The sequence below is a fragment of the Malaclemys terrapin genome, chromosome 3 (genome assembly GCF_027887155.1).
Source record: "Malaclemys terrapin pileata isolate rMalTer1 chromosome 3, rMalTer1.hap1, whole genome shotgun sequence".
NCBI lineage: Eukaryota > Metazoa > Chordata > Testudines > Emydidae > Malaclemys > Malaclemys terrapin.
The window spans coordinates 14,267,474-14,288,547 of NC_071507.1; the positions used below are offsets into that span (position 1 = coordinate 14,267,474).

At 38.3% G+C, this 21,074-nt stretch overlaps 1 protein-coding gene across 5 annotated transcripts in view; it reads right to left on the minus strand.

The window, feature by feature from the left end:
* KIF16B (kinesin family member 16B) overlaps positions 1-21,074 on the minus strand; it is a 217,322-nt gene that overhangs the window by 161,325 nt on the left and 34,923 nt on the right. For all 5 annotated transcript variants that reach the window (XM_054023261.1, XM_054023262.1, XM_054023258.1 and 2 more), the window contains exons 5-12: positions 17,858-17,955; positions 16,692-16,801; positions 15,928-16,070; positions 13,651-13,819; positions 13,350-13,481; positions 8,878-9,053; positions 5,757-5,822; positions 1,433-1,492 (exon numbers count right to left, since the gene is read on the minus strand). In XM_054023261.1, the coding sequence (XP_053879236.1) occupies positions 1,433-1,492; positions 5,757-5,822; positions 8,878-9,053; positions 13,350-13,481; positions 13,651-13,819; positions 15,928-16,070; positions 16,692-16,801; positions 17,858-17,955 (954 nt within the window). The remainder of the gene's footprint in view (positions 1-1,432; positions 1,493-5,756; positions 5,823-8,877; positions 9,054-13,349; positions 13,482-13,650; positions 13,820-15,927; positions 16,071-16,691; positions 16,802-17,857; positions 17,956-21,074) is intronic.

Here is a 21,074-nt window from a genome sequence, read left to right on the forward strand (position 1 = left end):
TGCTTGTGTTATTTTCAGAACTCATCACTAAATGTGCAATTCAACATATGTATGTAGGTAGGACTAAACAAGTACTAGACTGAAATTTTAAGATTTAATTTAATCAATCAACTAAAGGTGTTCGGCAAGAAATGCGATGTTGTATTGTGTGGGAGATCAAGTGGAAAGAGAGATTCTTACACTTTGGACTGGTAACATCAGAAAGTTAGTCTGTTAAAAATAACTCGAAGTGTCACTCATCAATAGTCAACTAGTACTAGAAAATCTATGTAGGCAGAATGAGGCAAGAGATTTAGATTAAGGCTTGGCAACTCTGATTATAAACAGAATTTGTAACAAAAGTTTACACGCAGAACAACTATTCTGGGTGGTGTTTTCAAAAGCACTTAAGTGATTCAGAAGCACAAGTCCCCTTGAAAGCCTCTTCCAATTTTATAAGATATTTTAGAATAAGAGTGAGGGGAACAAATGTGCCTTTTCTTAGTGGGCATGCTGTTAAATAATTGTGCCACTTTCTCCCTAATGTTTTCATACAAATCTAGATGGCCAGTCATTACACAAGCTGGCAGCAGCACACAAAAGGGGGAGAATAAAAACTGTGAACAAGGATTTATTGGATAGTCTAAGATTGGATATAATGGTAGCATAGATCAGAAGGAAATCTTTCAACAATTGCTGCTGAACACTACCACGCTAATACTGAAATAAAGCTAAAAAGCAAATCTGGAACCTAAACTTAGCCATTCAGAAATTCCAAAAACTGTCTCAGTATCCACTAACATAATATATATAGTAATGGTGCTACCGACTGCCACGGGAGAGCATCACACAAAGGACAGGGAAACGCAGAAGGCGGTTTCTCTTCAGATTTGTTTTCACAGAGAGCTCAGTAAAAGCAGATTAAATGTTTGAAATATTCCAAACGGATCTCCCTTTTGGCAGAGTCCAAGATGGAAATGATCCAGCATCAGTAAGAAAATGGAACAGGTTGTGCTGTAGACCTATTACATTTTATTTGAAAATATAAAAATTCATGAGCTTTTACTCAAAAAGCTATTTTCAAAATAATTTATGGAGATATACCTATATCACAGAACTGGAAGGGATCCTGAAAGATCATCGAGTCCAGTCCCCTGCCTTCACTAGCAGGACCAAGTACTGATTTTGCCCCAGATCCCTAAGTGGCCCCCCTCAAGGATTGAACTCACAACCCTGGGTTTAGCAGACCAATGCTCAAACCACTGAGCTATCCCTCCCCCCAAATAGTCAAATCAGAGTGAGGTTCACACACATACTTTTTTTTTGGTAACACAAAATTTAAAAATATAATAGAATGGCTAACTCCGGAACCCTATTTTAAAGAAAAAATTGCATTTCTGCAAGTTTACTTAAAATGTCAAATGAGAAAATGGTGCATTTAACTGATCCTTACTTTTAGAATATTTTGGGTTTCATTCCACTTGTTTGTCCACTCTTTGGTCAGCTCTTGTACCTATGAAATGAAACAAAAAGATAATATCCTATATTAAACTAGTCTTGTTTGAAATACCACACTTACTCTCACAACGGACTTGGCACAGAATTTCAGAGAACAACTTAAAAGGCCAAATATTTGCCAAGTTTGTTGCTCCCTGCAACTGATTCCACTGCCAATATTGGGATAATAATTAAATGTCACCAAAATCTGTAACAGTGACCACTTAAATTTTCCCCACCAAAATAAAGCCTGTGCTACTTATGCACTTGTTTGTAACCATTATTTGCCCAATATACAGCAAGATGACAAAAATGATGGGCTATCATACCTCTGATTTTTATCTTTTTAGAAAGGAAAATATATTTAAGATTATGAAGGACATAGTGAAAACTCCTATTTGTAATGTTTCATAAGAACAAGGATGTAAAGGGATGGTCACTTAAAATGGCAGGTAATTTCAGAACAAATAAAAGGATTTATTACATGCAGTGCTTAGTCAGACCTATGAAATCTACAACCACAGAATGAGTTAAAGGTTATAGCCAAATTTTACAATGAACTGGAATAATTTTAGGATCAACTGTCACTGTGATTATGCATGGTAAGGTAAGAGTGCTCATGATTCAGGCCATATGTTGTCCAAAACGGTTTACAAAGGCTAATAATTACAGAAATGTTTTTGTGGTACAGTAAAAAACTTTCTTATGCCGAATGTTGGGAGAATGCAGGGTGGGGCTGGAAAAAATTCTAGTCAACAAAGAGGGAGGGAATTTGGGTGCGGGAGAGTGCTCGGGGCCGGGGGTTGAGGCACTGGAGGGGGTGCGGGCTCTGGGAGGGAGTTTGGGTGCAGGAGGCGGCTTGGGGCAAGCCCCGCGCCAACCGGACTATAAACCGGACTTCCAATGAAGATCAGAAATGCCAGTTTATAGAGCTTTCTGGTTGGTAAAGTGCCAGATAACACAACTTTTACTGTATTTTTATCTTGCCACTCATCCAATGCATGGGATTTACATTCATTTTTTTTAAGACTATGTAAAATCAAGGAACAAAAACTAAAGAGTATAAATCTTTTTATTTAAAGTGTTTATATATTTCAATTAAAAAATTCAAATTCTTAATAATAAGAGTATCCTGGAATGCACTATTATAAATACAGGTCAGGACTTCAAGTCTTTAGATTATGGCTCAACAAATCTTAGATGCATGTAACTGATATCTGTACAATGGCACACCTGTCATATGTTATCTTATTCCCCATGACAGAAATTAAATTTCAAAACTGAAATCCCTGATGAAGGCTCTATTTCTTTTATTTATATACATAAAAAATACTTATCCTAGGCTCTCTAAATAGCTGATATAATGCATACAATGGTGTAGTTAGTATAAATTGTTCACAGTCCTTGGACACTGCTTTTTATTCCCAAGCAATATTTGATAATTACTTCTCTTGATTTTTTTATCTTGGAATTAAGTTTATACATCTTTTACTACCTGAATCTACTTTCAAGTGGTGAAATGCTTAAACTCAAGACTAATTGCTTCTGTCTCCTTTAAGATTTATAGGTAAATTGATCATTTACTTAGAGGGACAAATAGCAATGCTTCCCTTCACAGCTCTGCCAAAATGACCTCAATCTTAACTTGCAACCGTATCCTTCAGTTTCACAGTTGGGTTTATTTGTGGACAGACTACAAATTAAGATGCACTGTGTGGTAGTTATATAATATGGTCAACTGCCCACAAGGGAATAAGTTGAAATCAAATCAAATAAGTAGCTCATTTTCACTTGTAACCTAGGATTTAAACTCAGAAAGGAAAAGATAATACTTTTCTCCACTGTGCCACCTAGGTCCAGAATGCTGACAATCACAATTTTAGTCCTGTCAATTATTTTCTTTTGTTTTTTTGAAGAAAAAATATTAAAGAATCCTGATGCTCATCACCTCGATCACTACCATTTCTGGAGAATTTTTAATGCACCTGAGTTGTTTAAAATAGTTCCTGTAACACAGCAATTAATTCATTCTAGAGAGCTACTGTGCACTAGTCAGTTAATTTAAATATGGTAATAAAGTCTTTAGATCTGCAGAATCAAATTCACTTTTCAATTATAGAACAGCTTTACCCTTTGTAATATGTGCTAAGAATGTGCAGTCATTCAGTAATTATGCTTGTGGTAATTATCTTAAGTAGCAATCACATAACGTATTAATGATGTTGACAGTGGACAATAAAACATACTCGATAAACATCCCTCACAGTGAGGACAACACTTCTGAATAGGACAAGCAATGAATACTATCAGAGCATGAAAAATATATTCCAATTAATACCATACATTCAGCAGTTTCTACCACCCATCTAAACATTCATAAGAACAATACTCAGGTAGCACTAAGTATATTATTTGCAGTTTCATGTTTTTTAAACAAAAATGTAAACAGTTTTTCACACATCAACTTGCCCTAAAAAATTAGCATTATGATCAAGAGTCGTATATAATAATGTAGAGAGAATGTATAGTAACAATTAGTTGAGTCAAAAATGTGTTTCCTAAAAGGGATATACTCACACCAGAGATTTTAGCAGACTGAGTAATTCTAATGAACCAAATCCTCAGCCAGCTTCGTTCAATGGAATTATACCAATTTACACCAATTTACAGAGGAATTGGCCCAGTGATTTTAGAAGATCATTCATCTATATTTGATCCTTAAAGTAGGGTTGCAACTTTCTATTTGCAGAAAACTGAACACCTTTGCCCCGCCTCTTCCCTGAGGTCACGCCCCTATCCACCCCTTCTCCAAGGCCGCGCCCCTGCTCACTCCATCCCCGCTTCTTCCATTGCTTGCTCTCCCCCACCCTGAGTCATTTGCTCATTTTCACTGGGCTGGGGCAGAGGGTTGGGGGTGCAAGAGAGGGTGAGGGCTCCGGCTGGGGCTGAGACCTCTGGTGTGTGGCTGGAGATGAGTGGTTTGGGGTGCAGGAGGGGCTCCGGGCTGGGTCAAGGGGTTTGGGGTGTGTGAGGGGGTATGGGCCAGAAATGAGGGTTTCAACATGTGGGATGGTGCTCCGGGTTGGGGTAGAAGGTTGGAGTGTGGTAGGGAGTGAGGGCTCGGGCTGGGGGTGTTGGTTCCAGGCTGGGAACGAGGGGTTCAGAGGGCAGAAGGGGGCTCAGGGCTGAGGCAGGGGATTGGGGCGCAGGAGCAGGTTTGGGGAGCGGGTGCTTACCTCAGGCAGCTCCCAGGAAGCTGCTGGCATCTCCCTCTGGCTCCTAGGCAGAGGTGCAGCCAGGCAGCTCCACATGCTGGCCCTGCCTGCAGGCACCGCCCATGCAGCTCTCATTGGCTGTGGTTCCTGGCCAATGGGAGCTGCAGAGCCGGGGTTCGGGGCGGGGGCAGCATGCAGAGCCCCCGTGGCCACTACTATACTTAGGAGCCAGAGGGAAATGCTGGCAGCTTCCCAGGAGCCACGTAGAGCTAGGAAGGTACCCTGCCTGCCTCGCTGCAGGTGGCCAACTGGACTTTTAACGGCCCGGTCAGCAGTGCTGACCACAGCCACCAGGGTCCCTTTTTGACCAGGTGTTCCCATCAAAAACCAGACACCTGGCAACCCTAACTTAAAGATTCTAAATACTACACACACACACACGCACACACAAATCTGATTAATACTACCTCTTTTTGTACAGTCTGCTATTGTCTAAATATTATCAACATGAAGCAGATAGTAAAGGATTAAGAAGAGGGTTAAATTCTCAGATATGAAAGATATAGGTCCATTACGTCTAGACTCATATGTTCAGTTATCACTACTGCACATGAAAATAGCTTACAAGTTATCTAAATCAGTGGTTCTCAAAGCCGGTCCGCCGCTTGTTCAGAGAAAGTCCCTGGCGGGCTGGACCAGTTTGTTTACCTGCTGCGTCCACAGGTTCGGCCGATCGCAGTTCCCACTGGCCACAGTTCACTGCTTCCAGGCCAATGGGGGCTGCGGGAAGCAGCGCGGGCCGATGGATGGGCTTCCCGCAGCCTCCATTGACCTGGATTATAAAAAGTTAGAAAAAAATAAATCTGAGGTTTTTACATCTAGTTGAATTTAAGAAAATGCTGCTTTGTAAAATAAATAAACAAACAAACAAATGAACAAAGAAACCACAACATTAAAGTCAGTGTTGATAAGTGTGTATACCAAAAAGTTCCTGAAAATGAGCTGTTCCTGCTCCAGCATCCAGATCACATTTATCTCTAAAATAAATATTGAATTATAACTTACTCTTGCTTCATTCTGCTGAAGCTTCTCCTCCATACTTAAAGCTGTTGGAGAATCCAAGAGTGCAATCTAAATTGTAAAACAACTCACATTAGTATCTAGTAAAATGAACAGTACAATGGATAGTGGATTAGAAGGTATGAAATATTATTGTGCAGGTACTTTAATAAATTTGTATACTAAATCCTTTTCTAGTCTTTATCTGCAATGGATGACATTTCATCTTTATCCATATAAAATATTCACATTAGTGGCAAACTTGTCAAAGTATAAATTTGAAATACAAATCAGTAATTTATAATTTTACACACACACTTTTACTGATTTGTCTGCATCCATATTCTGCTGAAGGCACACAACATTTTGACAAATTGGTTCTACAAACATCAATTTTTAAAAAATGCAGTAGATGACAATTTACTATGCATGAGTGTCTATTTAACTATTCTGCTATAAACATTTCTATGTGTATGACATTTGTATTGTAAAAATATATCTTGTTAATTTGACTGTGGAACGTGAAAATTACTAATACTTACAAAAATGTAAGCAGTTTTCTTTGTTATATAACATTGACTAGTGTTGGATTTTGGGTAAATAATTATCAGTGAGCCATGGTGGCATTTGCAATACAATATTCTGGGAATATAAAGACTGTCCATAGAAGAAATTATACAGGGATTTATATTCTATTGTACACATTTACCACGACCTGCTGTTTTACCAAGCAGCACAAATTCAATTAATTTAGTCTTGTTCGGCATTATATCCCTCACAGACATTTATAACATAAGAATTGAAATTCTCTGGAATTCTTCATAGCATAGCCATATTTATTTTGTGATATCTACTCTTTTACACCTTGGAACAATGTCAAAGTATTAGATCTTCAAAGCAGTCTAAAATATGTGTACCCAGAGTTTGCAAAGTCAAGCTGTGATTTCAGAAATAAAAATTGTCAGCTTGCCAGCAAAATCACTCAACTTTTCCCCCAGACAAGCACAGGACAAAGCACAGAGTACAACAGAGTAATTTCACCCTCATGGAGGGTTTTCGGTTTTACTATTTACAATACAGCAGAATCGTACTAATATTTCCTTTAGTAATCTGCAAACCTGATATTTTCCACAAAATATGCAGGGGGACCTCATCCCATTTCTCAGCAAATATTTAAGCAGGATATTGTGGACAATTAAGTTTTCATTTTGTTTTTGTTTTTTTACAAAAAGTCCCATACTACACTGACTAGCTTTGATAGCTCATACCATAATTAAACTAAATTATTTTTACTTATAAAAATAAATAAAGTAGTACAATTTTTAATATCAATTTATTTGTGCCCTCCCAATCATGTTTGTTCAATTACAAAATCTGGTAACCCACAATAGCATTGTTTGGAAGTCTCAATTAGCCAGGTTCTACTATAGACCTTTAAACCACATTCCTTAATTTCAAGAATCACCATGCTAACGTTAGCTTGTTTTTGTCATCCAGAGACAGATATTCAAGTTAATCACAGTTTACGACACCCAAAAGAGATAAAAACTAAACAGAATAAGGATAAATAGAAAAAAAATTGAGGGACTGTACTGCTTAATATTGGATAGCGAATTCTCTTGATGCCAACCAGCATTCCATACAATACCTTCCATATGGAATGAAGCACAATTCCAAAGAAGCTGTGCTTCTTTATATATGATTTCTTAATATGCATATTTGACATTCAAAACTTTGCACTGAAGAAGACAAGTACTCCTCAACTGAACAGGGGTCCTGGGATGGCCAGGCCTGTAAACCTTACCTATGGTGTCATCAATCCATATTTACATCTATAATATCCATCTATATTTACAGTATTCTTAGACTTAGCAGCAGGGCATCTTTGAGGGAATCAAACACCAAAAGCATTAGAAAAAAAAAATATACATTCATTTCAGTAGCATTAATTTATTGCTGTTATTTAGAGTGACTATTAGGTGGACAGAGCTGTAACACCTACAATTTCGTCAATGGTTCATTGGTAGCTAGATGATTCACATATTTCAAATCCAGCCTGGATTCTTACAAATTGTCTTTAAGAAGAAAACAAGTTTTGTTCAGTCCAGCAACTGAACAGGTTAAGCAGCATCGCATAAATGATGAACAAATTAAAATATAGTTTAACAACTGGCATTTCTTAACCTTTTGAAAATGGTCACCTTGCCAAAATAGGTGAGCGATCTGGCAGTAGGGGAGCCAATATCAAATACGGTTTTTAGAAACTTTCTGCTTTAGTAAAATTAAAAACCTTCAGTGTTAAAGAAATGTAAAACCTGGAGTTTACCTTCTAAATATAACCTGTTTTACCATCTTTAATTAGACTCCCATACTTTTAGGTGTCCAAAATATCACTTCCCTAAAACATAACCAGCAACAGATTAATAGCAAGACTAATCAAACAACTATTTTTCAAATAAATTTTACGTCTTACGTTCTGAACTTTCTGATTAGAAGACTGAGCAAAATGGGTTGGTTGTGTCCTTTTATCTTTATTGAATCAGTTTATTTTATTCATAGTTTTCACTTTGTACTATATGGAGGTATGAACAATGATTTTAGATGTTTCTAAGCACACTATTTGCTCTCTGGAGTACTACTTAGTCAAAGACGATGTGGTTACAAGCTTTTCAAATACCCTACCTTTATCTTCAGCATAATATTTATGTCTCAACATGAATTTAGTCTTATTTACAAAGTATGTGTTGAGATATTTTATGGTATCTTGAATATTCTTGTGCTGGAAAAAAATGTACAAGGGTATCTTTTCAACCCATTAAGCTAGGCATACCTATTTCTTTACTGTTAATGGGGTGGTGTACCTAAACGCCCATATGCTGCAGCGAATACTTACCCACAACATATAATTATGTTCTAATCATATCAAAGCGAGGTTAAAAATTTTACACAAAAGCTGATATCACACTCGCCAATTGGAAGCCAATTCAAAGAAGAAAATTACATTCATTCATGACTTTACAGTGCTTGTTTTTTCAGATCAATATAATGAAATAAGATAATGATCTCATTAGGATCTAGAATTAGATGCTATTACTCAAAGAAAACTATACATAAATCTAAAACTAACCTGATTCCCTTGAGCGAGCAAGGTTTTTAATCGAGCTATTTCAGCTCTCAGCTCACGAATTAGTTTGACGTTAGGATCCTCATTAATAGTAGGCTTGTTGATGATGTTTTTGGCTCTATTTGCATAGCGAAGCGTACTTAAGGTTTCTCCATAATTGACATCAGCAGGTGAAATAGCTGAGAATTAATTCAGAAATAGTTTAGCCAGCACCAGATGTTTCATTTAATAAAGTTGGTTTGTAATTTAAATGTCAGATAAGCAGCTTGCAGATGGAGAAAAAACAAGGTCAATTATTCAGAGATTTGTAAAAAATCTTGCCATCAACCTAGCTGATTTTTCTAAAAAACTCAGAGGTTCATCAACTCAATGGTGAGCATACCATGCTCCTTGAATGTATACCCTATATAACAGAGTTCAGACTCAAGAACAGGAGAAAGCAGTACGTTTATTCTATGTCTCAATACCATCTTCAAATGAGGAAGTTGATTCAAGCAAACACCACTAATTGTCCATTTTTGAAAGGAAATTATAGGATACCTTGACAGAAATTAGACAAAAAAAAAGAAGAGAGAAGAAGCCACAGCACCCACTTATAAACTTGGTCTTTGGGCTGAGCTGTGGGTGTATGGCAGCACACAGTCCTATCCTTGAAATAACTGCTTCCAAGGCCCATGTGACGCACAAAAGGACTCCAGTAGTGCTCTTCTACGGAGGCAATTTAATGAGAAATAACTGAATGTGTCAATAAATATTTTTTTCTTCACATATTTTTCCAGTATGGCAGCCATTCATTACTGTTTCTAAAAGCAAATGGACAAGATATTCCCAAGATTTTTAAAAAGTGAGTCCTCAAATACAAATAGAGTAGCAAGGTATGGGACAGATATTCTACAGTGGTATCTAACATCATAGCACAGGAGAAGAGGACACTACTCAGAGAAGGGATGGGATACTGACCTTCACTAACAAGATGTTTAACACCTTTATAAGACTGAATAGGAGAATAGCAGAATGAGACCATGTGGGCTCTGAGAAGGTAACTAAACAATCATCGGTAGAAGAATGTGGTATTTTCTCTTTGCCTCATTCTGTGTTTATCACAAATGTATGGGCTTTTCCCTTGTCTGTGGTTCACAAATTTGGGGATGGAGGGGGATATTTCCCTCAGCTCTTGCCCTCTATCCCTTTATGCTACACATTGCGATAGCTGCTATCATCACTCCTTTATTCTACTCATTCATGTGATAGATTGTACTCTTCTGTTCACCACTTTTACAAAATTATGATAAATTTTGTGCAGAATACAAACTGAAAACTCATAATTTGCTGATCAGTATTGTGCTGGTCAAATATGTGGCAACATTGTATGTAAATTTATAAGATTCTATTGTATGATGTTACTAAGGCATATTCCAAATCTGGAAAAGCAGCCCAGACCAGTTCCTCAGAGACAGAAAGGCAAACTGATGGCTCAGTCAGGTATCAACAACTTCAAATGGACTATCTCCTTGTTAAGTGGTTATTCTTTGACAGTTAGAAGGGTGTCAGTGAGAAATTTACATCATGGCAGACAGACTTTGTCGCCTGAACCCCAGCTGGAGATGATTCTTGAAGAGGAGGGAAAGATATAAAACAAGGAACCGAGGCCCCAAATCACCTCTCTCCCCTCATCTCTACTGACGTCATCAACATTTGAAAGACAAAAGGAGCATCACTGTACTGAGGGACTGGTCCTGGCTGAAGGAATCCAGTCAGACTGCTGTAAGCATATGGTGAGAGAAAACTTTTGCTTTAAATTCACTTAGATTGTTAGGTTAGGTATTAATTCATGTTTTACCTTTTATTTCTTTGTAACCAAATTTGACTTTTATACCTCATTACTTCTAAGCACTTCAATTCTATCTTTCTGTAGTTAATAAACTTGTTTTATTTTATCTAAACCAGTGTGTGTTTTAACTGACATGTTTGGAAACCTCCATTTGATATAACAGGGTTTGTGCATATTATTTTTTATTAATGAAATGACCGACTTTTTATGAGCCTGTATTGTGCACGAGGGTGCCGGGCAATACAAGACGCACATTTCTGGGGACAAGTCTGGAACTGAAAATTTCCTGTTGTCACCCTGTAATATAATTCAGGAGTGACTGGCTGGAAAAACTTGTATAATTGAGCTGGGAGTGATTTTGCATGCTAGAGGCTGTGTGTAAACAGACCAGGAGTGGTTATTCTCACAGCAAAGCAGTGTAAAAGGCACCCCAATTGGAGAACTAAGGGGACACAGCTGTTCAATCATCCAGATTGTATCCTGGGAAATGTCACAATTCCCTTATGGAAAAATCCTTTATAGTATTTAATAGGCAAAGAGGATTGTAATTATTTTGTATTTGTTTCTAGTGGTGACCATTAAGTGTTAGGTGCTTTTAACCTGTATGATTCCCAAAAGCCAGATATCTGGTACCGAGCTCAGTCAACTGGACCTAAAAAAACTCTCCCATCTGTAGTATGAGGTGGTCTTCCTGATCTTTGCAGGTTTGGTTAAAGAAGAGGCAGACTAAACACATTTGGGCTGTGTGACTTTCGTACAGACACCAAACTTAGGTGTCGGTAATAGACATCATGGCATTACAAACACTGGGCTCTCAAATGCTTCCACCATGTTGTAGGTCAGACACTGGGGGAGGAGGGGGGGAGGGGAGAGAGAGAGAGATGAACTACAAGGGAGAGGGGGAGCCTAGCAGGAATGACGTTAGAAGAAGCGGAAGCAGCCCAAAGAGTGCAGTGTCCTGGATAATGCCTATAATGGCATGGACTCTGAAAACTTGTTTTTAAACAAAAGAAACTGATTGACTAGATAATTATAAAAAAAAACACCTCAAGCAGCAAAAAATACTCAAAGGAAGAAACAAGTAGTGTTGTGAGCAGACTGTTACTTTGGCATTCAGAAATGACTAAATGGAGCTGGAGGCCACAGCTCCTGTTTATACTCCTAAAAGACAGCACATGTGGAGGGAGTGGCACAGATTTCTAAAAGATTTCAAGATCATGCACTAGAAGCACTTATCCTGGGAGTGCCAGTCCACTAGGTAGTTTTCACTGAAGAACCAGAACTTTATCAGTTACCTTCCAGATGCTTCCCCCAGCCTCAGAAGAACCCATTGAGTTACACTGCACTTGCATAAGCAAAGGACAAGTGAGAACCCCAATTGAAGTAATTTTTCATTGCCCTTCACCCTTCAGGTCTGCTACACAAAACAAACAACATACACAGCCCAATCTCACTGCGGTTTTATTTCTTTATAATCTTGTTTGGGAACATACTTGACATTTCAATGGGCTGATGAACTGTGAGATAAGTGAGACCATGGCACATCTGCCATGTGATGTAGAGATAAATGTTTGTTGAGTGAAAAGAGCCATTATTGAACTTTTTGTTTAAACTGCAAAAAAGTTCTCATAAGAGCAGCTTATAAATGATGACGCTTAACACAACAGATTAAAGTGCTGTTAATGTCAGAAGACTAACTACGTAGAGATGGCACATTCTTACTTAACAGATCTGCCTCCAGTGTGTATTCTGAGTCAAATGTGACCACATTATTCTTTATTACTATTTTCTCCTATAATACAGTTACAGTAAAGTAAGCTAGCTCACACACATCAACAAAATTATTGGGTATATTCACATTGCTGGATCTTCATTACTGGTGATGATACAAAAGCCAGAAGGAGGGGGAAAAGTCTTGACTTTTAGATCACAGATTGAGGGTGCCTGGTGTGAGAGCAGTTAAATCACACACAAACACACACAAGTAAACTGAGTTGTCTCGGAGGCAAATGAATCACAACATAATAGGGATGTTTGATTTCAGGCTTAATTGATCAGATTAGCTAAACAGGACAGCTTTAGAAAATTAAATTTCTAAAGAAGGAATAAAAGGTCCTGGTACAGATTTTCAAAGTAGTGGTCGTAATTATGCACATACATTTGTGGACATCCTATTTATGCATGAAGCGCCCAGTGAATGCACATAAACTAGGTATTTGGCATACAGGATCAGTTAGACACAGCTAGTGGTATGCACATACAAACACCTGATTTGCACACACAAATATCTGCAATTGTGCATGTCTACCTGAAAATTTGGTTGTATAGATTTAGTAATAAAATAGCTTTTGCGTTTTTTTTATTTAAAGCATACAAATATTTATGTCCTCATTCCACTGCTAGGTACCCATGTTACAATTATTTTTTTTAAAAAGGACAACAGTGTTCATATCATACTTCATGAAGAAGAGAACAGTTAACCAAGGGGTATGGACTGTATTAGAAAGCTTTGCTCTCCACAGTAATCATTAATTTAACAAGGTGTAAATAACACCATTTCTTAATGAGGCATTTGGAATCAAAATATTTACAGCTAATTTGTATAAAGTGTTGAGAATGAAGAAAAGTAATTTAAAACACTTACTGGCAATCATTATCGTTTTAGAGTTTCCTCCTAGGCTATCTTTCAACAGCCAAGTCAACACAGAGTCCCTGTAAGGCACAAATACTTGCTTCTTCTTTGCAAGAGGATTTGTTGCATCCTGAGATAAATCAGCTGTGAGATGGGAAAAAAGCAATTTGTATATGGATTACTTTTTTGAAGAAATTAAAACCATTGAGCTATTACCCACTCCAGTGGATTCAACACAAACCAACTGCAAAAATAGATATATATAATACTAATGCAGAAAGAGGACTGAGCATGAAAGAAAATAGAGACATACCTAAGGCAGAAATGACATTTCCCAGAGTAACTAGAGATTTGTTAATATTCCCTCCTTCCTTTAATCTAACCCCTGTAGCACCAGTGGCATCTGCTCTCTCACTTCCAGCAAGATCTACCAAATGGATCTTGCTAACAGTCTCACAAGGCATTTCAGCATCAAATTTAGCCTAAAGAAAAATACAAAAAGAAAACAGAAAATAATGGGTTAAGCTACGAAGTTCTGGAATCTTACTGAATTCAGTTTGTATCTTCCATGTCATGTTTAATTTGTTTGCAGTAGTAGAGCTTTAGAAGTCAGATGTACTAGCGGTACCAAAGAAAGGAGTTCCATTCACAGGCAGCTGCATAATACCCATTTAACTCATTTTCATAAATAATATTCCAAGCTATTTACATATACACACCAACCACAAATGTCTTAAAATGTATTGATATTTTAAAGAAGTACAATAAACTCACCTGTTAAATCTGTATTAAATTTTTGGTTGACATTCAGTGTTACACTTTTTACACACACACACACACACACACACACACACACACACACACCCTTTTCACTCAGATTTCCCCATCATACTTTTATTGTGTCTTTGAACAATATATTGATACCAGTTGTTGGCTTGCCTCCCGCCCTTCTCTAAAAGCTGTGAGCTGGGTAATTCACTGTTCCCAAAATACACAACTTTTTGCAACATGCCATGGAAAAAATGAAAACTGTGCATCCATGCCAAATTCTACCTTCCTTCCATCCTCCCTCCATAAAGCTCTCCATAGGCCTACTATCTCCACAAAATTACAAAACAAAAGTAAACTCCCTTTTCTAAGGTTGACTGCTACTGGGAATTGGAGTGGAAAACAAATACCTAGAAGGATGTATTTGGTCACCCCATTAGTCCACAGATGAATGAGATGAATGTGCAGTCAAGTTAGGACTTGAGTAGCCAGAAAAGGAACAGTTAATGGGAGACCAGTTTGGGCCATGGGACTGTATTTCAGGAGTATCTGGCCAACATTAAAGCATAAAAGGCAGTCACTACTTTTATGTGCTACTTTTATGCAAATCACACATAATTTTCAATATTTTTCCCCTGTGTTGTTGCGATTCTATGGCAACATAAGGGACTATGCTTTAGTTATTCACTGAGTTTTAGCTAGTTTGAGTTTCGGTCAATTATCTCCCAGAATGGTGCAGCTGAGAAATGTTGTTTTAAGAATTACTAGGCACTGTAATGTACAGTGTCTTAATACAGTCACCGAGAAGTTCATCATACCACACTTAACTCTAACAAAAACATACCCTTCCCTTTCTCTGCTGCAGAAGACAAATACCACTCACCTGCCTCAATAGGTGAGGGAAACTGATGGGGCTGGTGGTAAAGGGGGTCAGCCCTAGCATTGAGGGAGGGAGACACTCACTGAAGGACACCAAGTAGCTTCTCCCCACCTTGGAGTCTCTAACACCCATTGGCCAGTTGTAGAGGAGAGGCGCTGATTGGGTCACAGCCCCAGCCCTGGAGATTTAACGTGGAGCCCGTGCCATCTGGAGCCTCCTTCAGCTCCATTCCAGCTGCTCCACCATATCCACCCTGAACTAAGAATAGGAATTCAGTCTGCCAGATGCTGCAGGTCTAGTCAATTGCCTTGGGGGTCAGGAAGGAATTTTTCTCCCAGAGAGCCAACTGGCAGAAGCCTGGGGAGTTTTTTCACTTTCCTCACACCTCCTTCACACCACAAGTGACAGTAGGAATGCACTTAGTACCTAACTGAGGTACTTGGTTGAGCTGTTAATTCATCTCAGCCTGGGTTTTCAGTGCTGCTGAAAGGATAAAATGAATGTTTCCCAGAGGTAAAAGACCTGGGATTTTTGATGGGCCTTGGGTTCATGGGACAGGGTAAGGCCAAAGTCCCCACCTTTCTGGACCTTCTGTCCCCTTCATGGTGAGGAGTGGTGGCAGGCCTCAGACTGAGCTGAGTGCTAGGGGATAGTCTTGGGAAAGGGTTATGTAGTAGGAGCCCTTGCACCCTGCCCACTTAAATGCCCGGTATAGGCAAGTAAGGGTGATAGGTGGATAACACCCCATCCTGTGTTTAAGCTTGAAAAAAAGTTGCAGCCTGCCACTTAAAATCCATCCAAGTGTCTGTCCTTGTTTCGTCACTGTGTTTGCATCAATAGAAGTAACTGGGTCTCCCAAGTTGCTGATTTGACAGTTACATGTTTCAGTTAGCAAATAAGTTATTACATGCAAATATTTAAAGACAATGCAATTTTTTTTACCTGAGTGAAGTTGACCGTGAAAATGGCATGAGACCTGCTGCTAACGTCATTCATTCCAGTTGCAGCAGTGGTTCGATTTATGTTTCCTGCTTCCATAAGTTCCTCTACATCGCTGTAATTTTGTACTAAATGTTTGGACAAATCTGAACAGAAGCAAAAATGATTATAAATTAAAAACAAGTATACTTATGAAAGTACAGTGAACTGACTGAGATTCAAGTCCACCTCAGTACAATGCAGCAGTGCTCCAACAACACAGAAAGCATTTATAGTCAGATTTCCTTTATTTCTTTTAAATAGAGGAATGAGACATTGTGCGAAGAATACTTCTTCAGACTATTATTACAAAATTTACGGTAGAACAGTTAAAAAGATTGCATACTTCTCTTCGAAGCATATACTATATGTCTAACCTCTCAAGAGAAAAGAGCCTGCATTGGCAGAGTGGTAGACTAAGATAGAGTCTAATAGATCCTTTCCATTTCAAACATCCATGATTTATAAGTTAGCCCCCAATACTGATTTGAAATCAATTAGCAGAGCTTCACTTCAGTAAAAAAGTGCTGTACTTTAGAAGAGTTTGGAAATGAGAACTGTACAAAATAAAAAAGACTGTTCCCAATAATGCTTTTACATTGATGATGAAATATATGGTCTTTCACCTTCATCTTCATTTGCATTTACAATTTAAAAACAAAAAACAGGGACATACACTTAAACATAAAGCTGAAAATATTAAGTAGAAAGCAATGAAGTGATTTTACCCTCAACGTAAGGCCCTTCTTTCGGATGCTCTCGTATTCTTAAATTATACGTTTTTGATGATTTCCGCCTAAGCAGATCTCTCACACGTTCGTTATATATTTCCAGATAACTGAAACAAAAAGTATTTGAATTTAGAAAAATACTGAATGATACAAAAGCCTATAAAAGAGCAAAATTACTGGAAAGAGCTCATTCAGATGATAGAATTGAGCCTCAATTCTGCAAGTTTACGTAGGAGTGACTTCACCCACATGAGTCCAATTGACTATTCAGTCACTCCTGCATGTAGGCATTCTGCAGGACAGATCCTAATTTGTAACTTTTTCACCAAGTTCTGTTACCATAGAGCTTATATTGTGAACGGTAACAGAAAATCTAAAGATGGCATTATGATGTAAACATCTCCATGCGTTTCCTGGTGTTTTGTTTACTGTAATATGCTTCCTAACCCAATACCACTGAGAACTGGTATATCTTGATGCAAATCCTATTACTACCGATAGTTGTAGCAACAGAAAATAAAGTAAGCTGTTACACTTCTATTCTTTTTATACTTTGAACATTAGAAAATGGTCTAGTAAAAGAGGTTAAAAACTTGTTTTCATCATGATCAAGTGATAACAGGATGTAGAAAAATCTAATATTTTTCATAATTATTACTCTTGCTGCTTACAAAAAGCCAAAAAGCTGCAGAATTAAAGTATTTTAAAATTATTACAAACGGCGCATGCAGCAACAGCTGAAGTTAAGGTCGTTTAAGTGTTTCCATTCTCAAGAGCTATTTCAACTGACTATAAATCATGTCAAACTTTCACCATCTGAGATGAAGTTTCCCAGGTTTGGTCTCTGTCTGCAGTGAAATTTTTGAATGCAAGGGGAAGGATTAGTGAAGGATGCTTTATAAAAGCATGAACATTTTCAATACTAAAAATATATACATATGTATGCATGCATGCATGCATGCATATTTCTGCTGGGCCTCCCACATATAAGTACTGAAAACATTTTACCAGAGCTTTCCACAAAAATCCATTTTCAGGCTGAGAAGAAGAATAAGTTTCATCCCTAAAACCACATTGTACAAAAAGATACTAACGTGAAAACAAGGAGTTTATAACAGAGTAGGTTCATTCCCAGCAATCTTTGTAACATACAGAAAACCTACCTGACTTCTGTTCGAAATGATGCTTCATTCCATCTTGTTTTTTCATTTATTCTACTGAATAATCCTTCACAAATTCTAGGTATTAAACCAGCATCACCCTGCAACAACAATTTTTATTTTCTACATCGCTACATGTACGCACTATGTATTTTTAAAACAGAAGAAATCACTATTTGAAATTGACAATACCCAGAGTCATTGTGCCAGATAAACAACAGGAAATTATTAGCAAATATTTTTGATATCACATTTAACGGACATAACAACTTGCAGGTTAAGCAGTTTGCAATTCAGATCCTAGCACTGGCCCTTAGTTTGGGGTTAGATTTTACCCTGTGCCCTACACATTTGGTCCATACAAATCTCACCTACTTAAACCAGAGAAAGAATCCAGTTAACTGCCTTAACCATGAGACCATCCTTTCTCTCCCTGAAATCCTTTGCCTCATTCACTACACACCTTCCGACATCTGCAACAAAAGCAGGGGTCCTACAGACAACAACCTCATGCACTAAATAACCCTGATCCAGCCCCAGAGCAGATCGATCTTCCACACTGAGTGAGGCAGAGGTCCTGTGGAAAATATAGCATGCAATAGCGTAATTAAAGACTATCATAATATACGTGCACCGGGGGGCAAATTAGGGAAATGCAAGAATTAAAATTGCCTTATTTCTGAGTGCTTTATTTTGCAACCTTAATGTTCTTTTTGCACAGTTGTTTGTGTGCAATTTCCTAGGTTCTGAAAACTGAAAAAACAAAATTGGAATAATGTAGAAACATATTGACACCTGCTGATGGGGAAAAATATAAAAGCGAGACAGACATAAAAGCCTGCCAAAAAATATTATATTAATTTTAATGAAATGTATGGGCTAAAATATTAACATAACAGTCACTGGATTAACACCTTTGTTTCATATATTCCAGCACACCCGTGTGGCTTATCAACACAAACCTCTGCCACTTGAGCTAACAGAGCAACTAATAACAGTAGTAGGTTGTTATCTTCTATGTGGCCCAACCACTAGGAGGCAGCTGAGACACTTCCCCCAAGGGTTTCACAGACATTTACTGGCAGCAGAGGAATGTTGAGACACCAGAATCTTGAGTTCACTTCCAAGCCGCAGGATAAACAAGCCCACCCTGCCCAGGGTGCCCTCAAAATTTTCTCTCATGGTATGCCTGGGAGACAGGGGGGAGAAGGGGCGGAAGCCTGATTCTGCCTCCCCCAGGGAGGAAGGAGGCCAGGTCCTTCCCAGACAGAGCCAAGTATGCACTGTGCATCTGGCTGAGGGTACCATACAGTGCCACTCAGGTTTGGGCATCCAACTCTGCATAGGTTTTCAACATCTCAACCCCTCTGGGGATTGCGACCCACATTTTGGGAACCACTGTTCTAATTTTAATAGCTGAACAGTTTTAGCAAAAAAAGTGTATATGTATACATATATAAAATGATCCTGAAGCAGACACCCGGCATGGAAAATCTCAGTCCAAGACAATTAACGTTTGGCATACTGAAAACACAGTCTTAGTAGATAGAAGTGTTGGGTAAACTTAACTACAGGCCCCAGATATAAGAAGCATGTGCTTGCACCTTTCCTTTATTTTAGATTTCTGTTTAATTTAGCCATCAATTTTAAGTTGGGGGGGTTGGGTTGTTTTGTCAGTAATATAGCTGCATATTTCTTATTAAAATTAATTAAAAGTGAACAGAAATCTAAAAAAGCAGGCATCTAAAACCAGTTATGATTACACACTAGTGAAGTCATCATCTGGGGACCCATTCTGCTAATGAATACACTGTTACTAGAATATTATCACACATTATCAGTGCCACTTACAGAGTTTGGCAATCAATGCATATTTGCTAATGGCACTGTAAGCTCTAGGAGGGTGAAGAGTCCCTTGACTAGAATTTTAGTAGTAGTACTTTAAGGAATAGCAAAAAAAGGAAATTATTTACTTTTAACTTGAATTTTGTCTATTATAAGCAGAGTCTTGGGTTAAATATTTTATACAAGTGATTCTGTGAGCCAACTGCCATTATCTATCAATTTATATAATCTTATATATACAGCCAAAGTAGAATAATTATAGCTCACAGCGAGAAGAATCAATGTAGACCTCTATTTCTGAGTTGGGTCAAACAAACATTGCTACTTGTATCATAGCAAAATCTCTGGAGGATAATGGCCACTAGATTTACTCAGGAAGTTTCACAATATGCATGTTACTTAGCACACCATTTTCAGCAATGTATATCTTTCATTCATAAAATTGTCTCTGGCCCTAACATTCTATTATGCTTATTCACCACACAGAAAAAACTTCATAACATTATACATGAAGTTACTTAGGCCATGGTTACACTTGAAACTTCAAAGCGCTGCCGCGGGAAGCACGAGTGTGGTCGGGCGCCAGCTCTGGGAGAGAGCTCTCCCAGAGCTGCAGGTACTCCACCTCCACGAGGGGATTAGCTTACAGCTGTTTACACTGGTGCTTTACAGCGTTGTAACTTGCTGCGCTCAGGTTTTTTTTTTTTTTTTCCCCACACCCCTGAGCGAAAAAGTTGCAGCGCTGTAAAGCACCAGTGTAGCCAAGCCCTTATTCTGTGTGTATAGTAATATGTAAAAGACAGAGCCAAATTCACACTTGCCAGCTCAGGGAGGTGAAAATTAGTGACACAATTACAGCTCAAAAAGGATTTAACTGGCAGAGGGCAGGTGGCAGCCTTCCCTTCTTAAATTCTGCTGGCGGAGGGTGGTTATTATTTTAGCCAAGGATTACAAGAGAGTCTAGCTAGCAGACGATGCTTCTGGGATGCACCTAATCAGCATGCCATTGGCTGCACCGCTCAAAAGTTTCCTCAGCCGGTTCCTTCCCCTTTTAAGCAAGCATCCCCCCTCAATGGAGTCAATTGTGGGCAACTCTCCTCCTGTCAGAATGCCCCTTCAGTTGGACTTTCTTTTGCTAGGGGTCCTGTGCCAGAGTTAGCCAGAACTTTAAATCCTTAAAATTAAAGTCTGCGTAATGTTTTTAAATGGTGGGTTAAAAACTCAAACTCAGCCGTGATCATTCTCAGTTCCCATTCCCAACTTGAAGTTTTATTTTCCAAATAGGAATCAAACAGCCATCTTGATTTTTTTCCCCCCACTCAGAACCAGGCAGACTCTTTCAGAAAGTGCTGAGCATTCATACTCTCAAAATCAC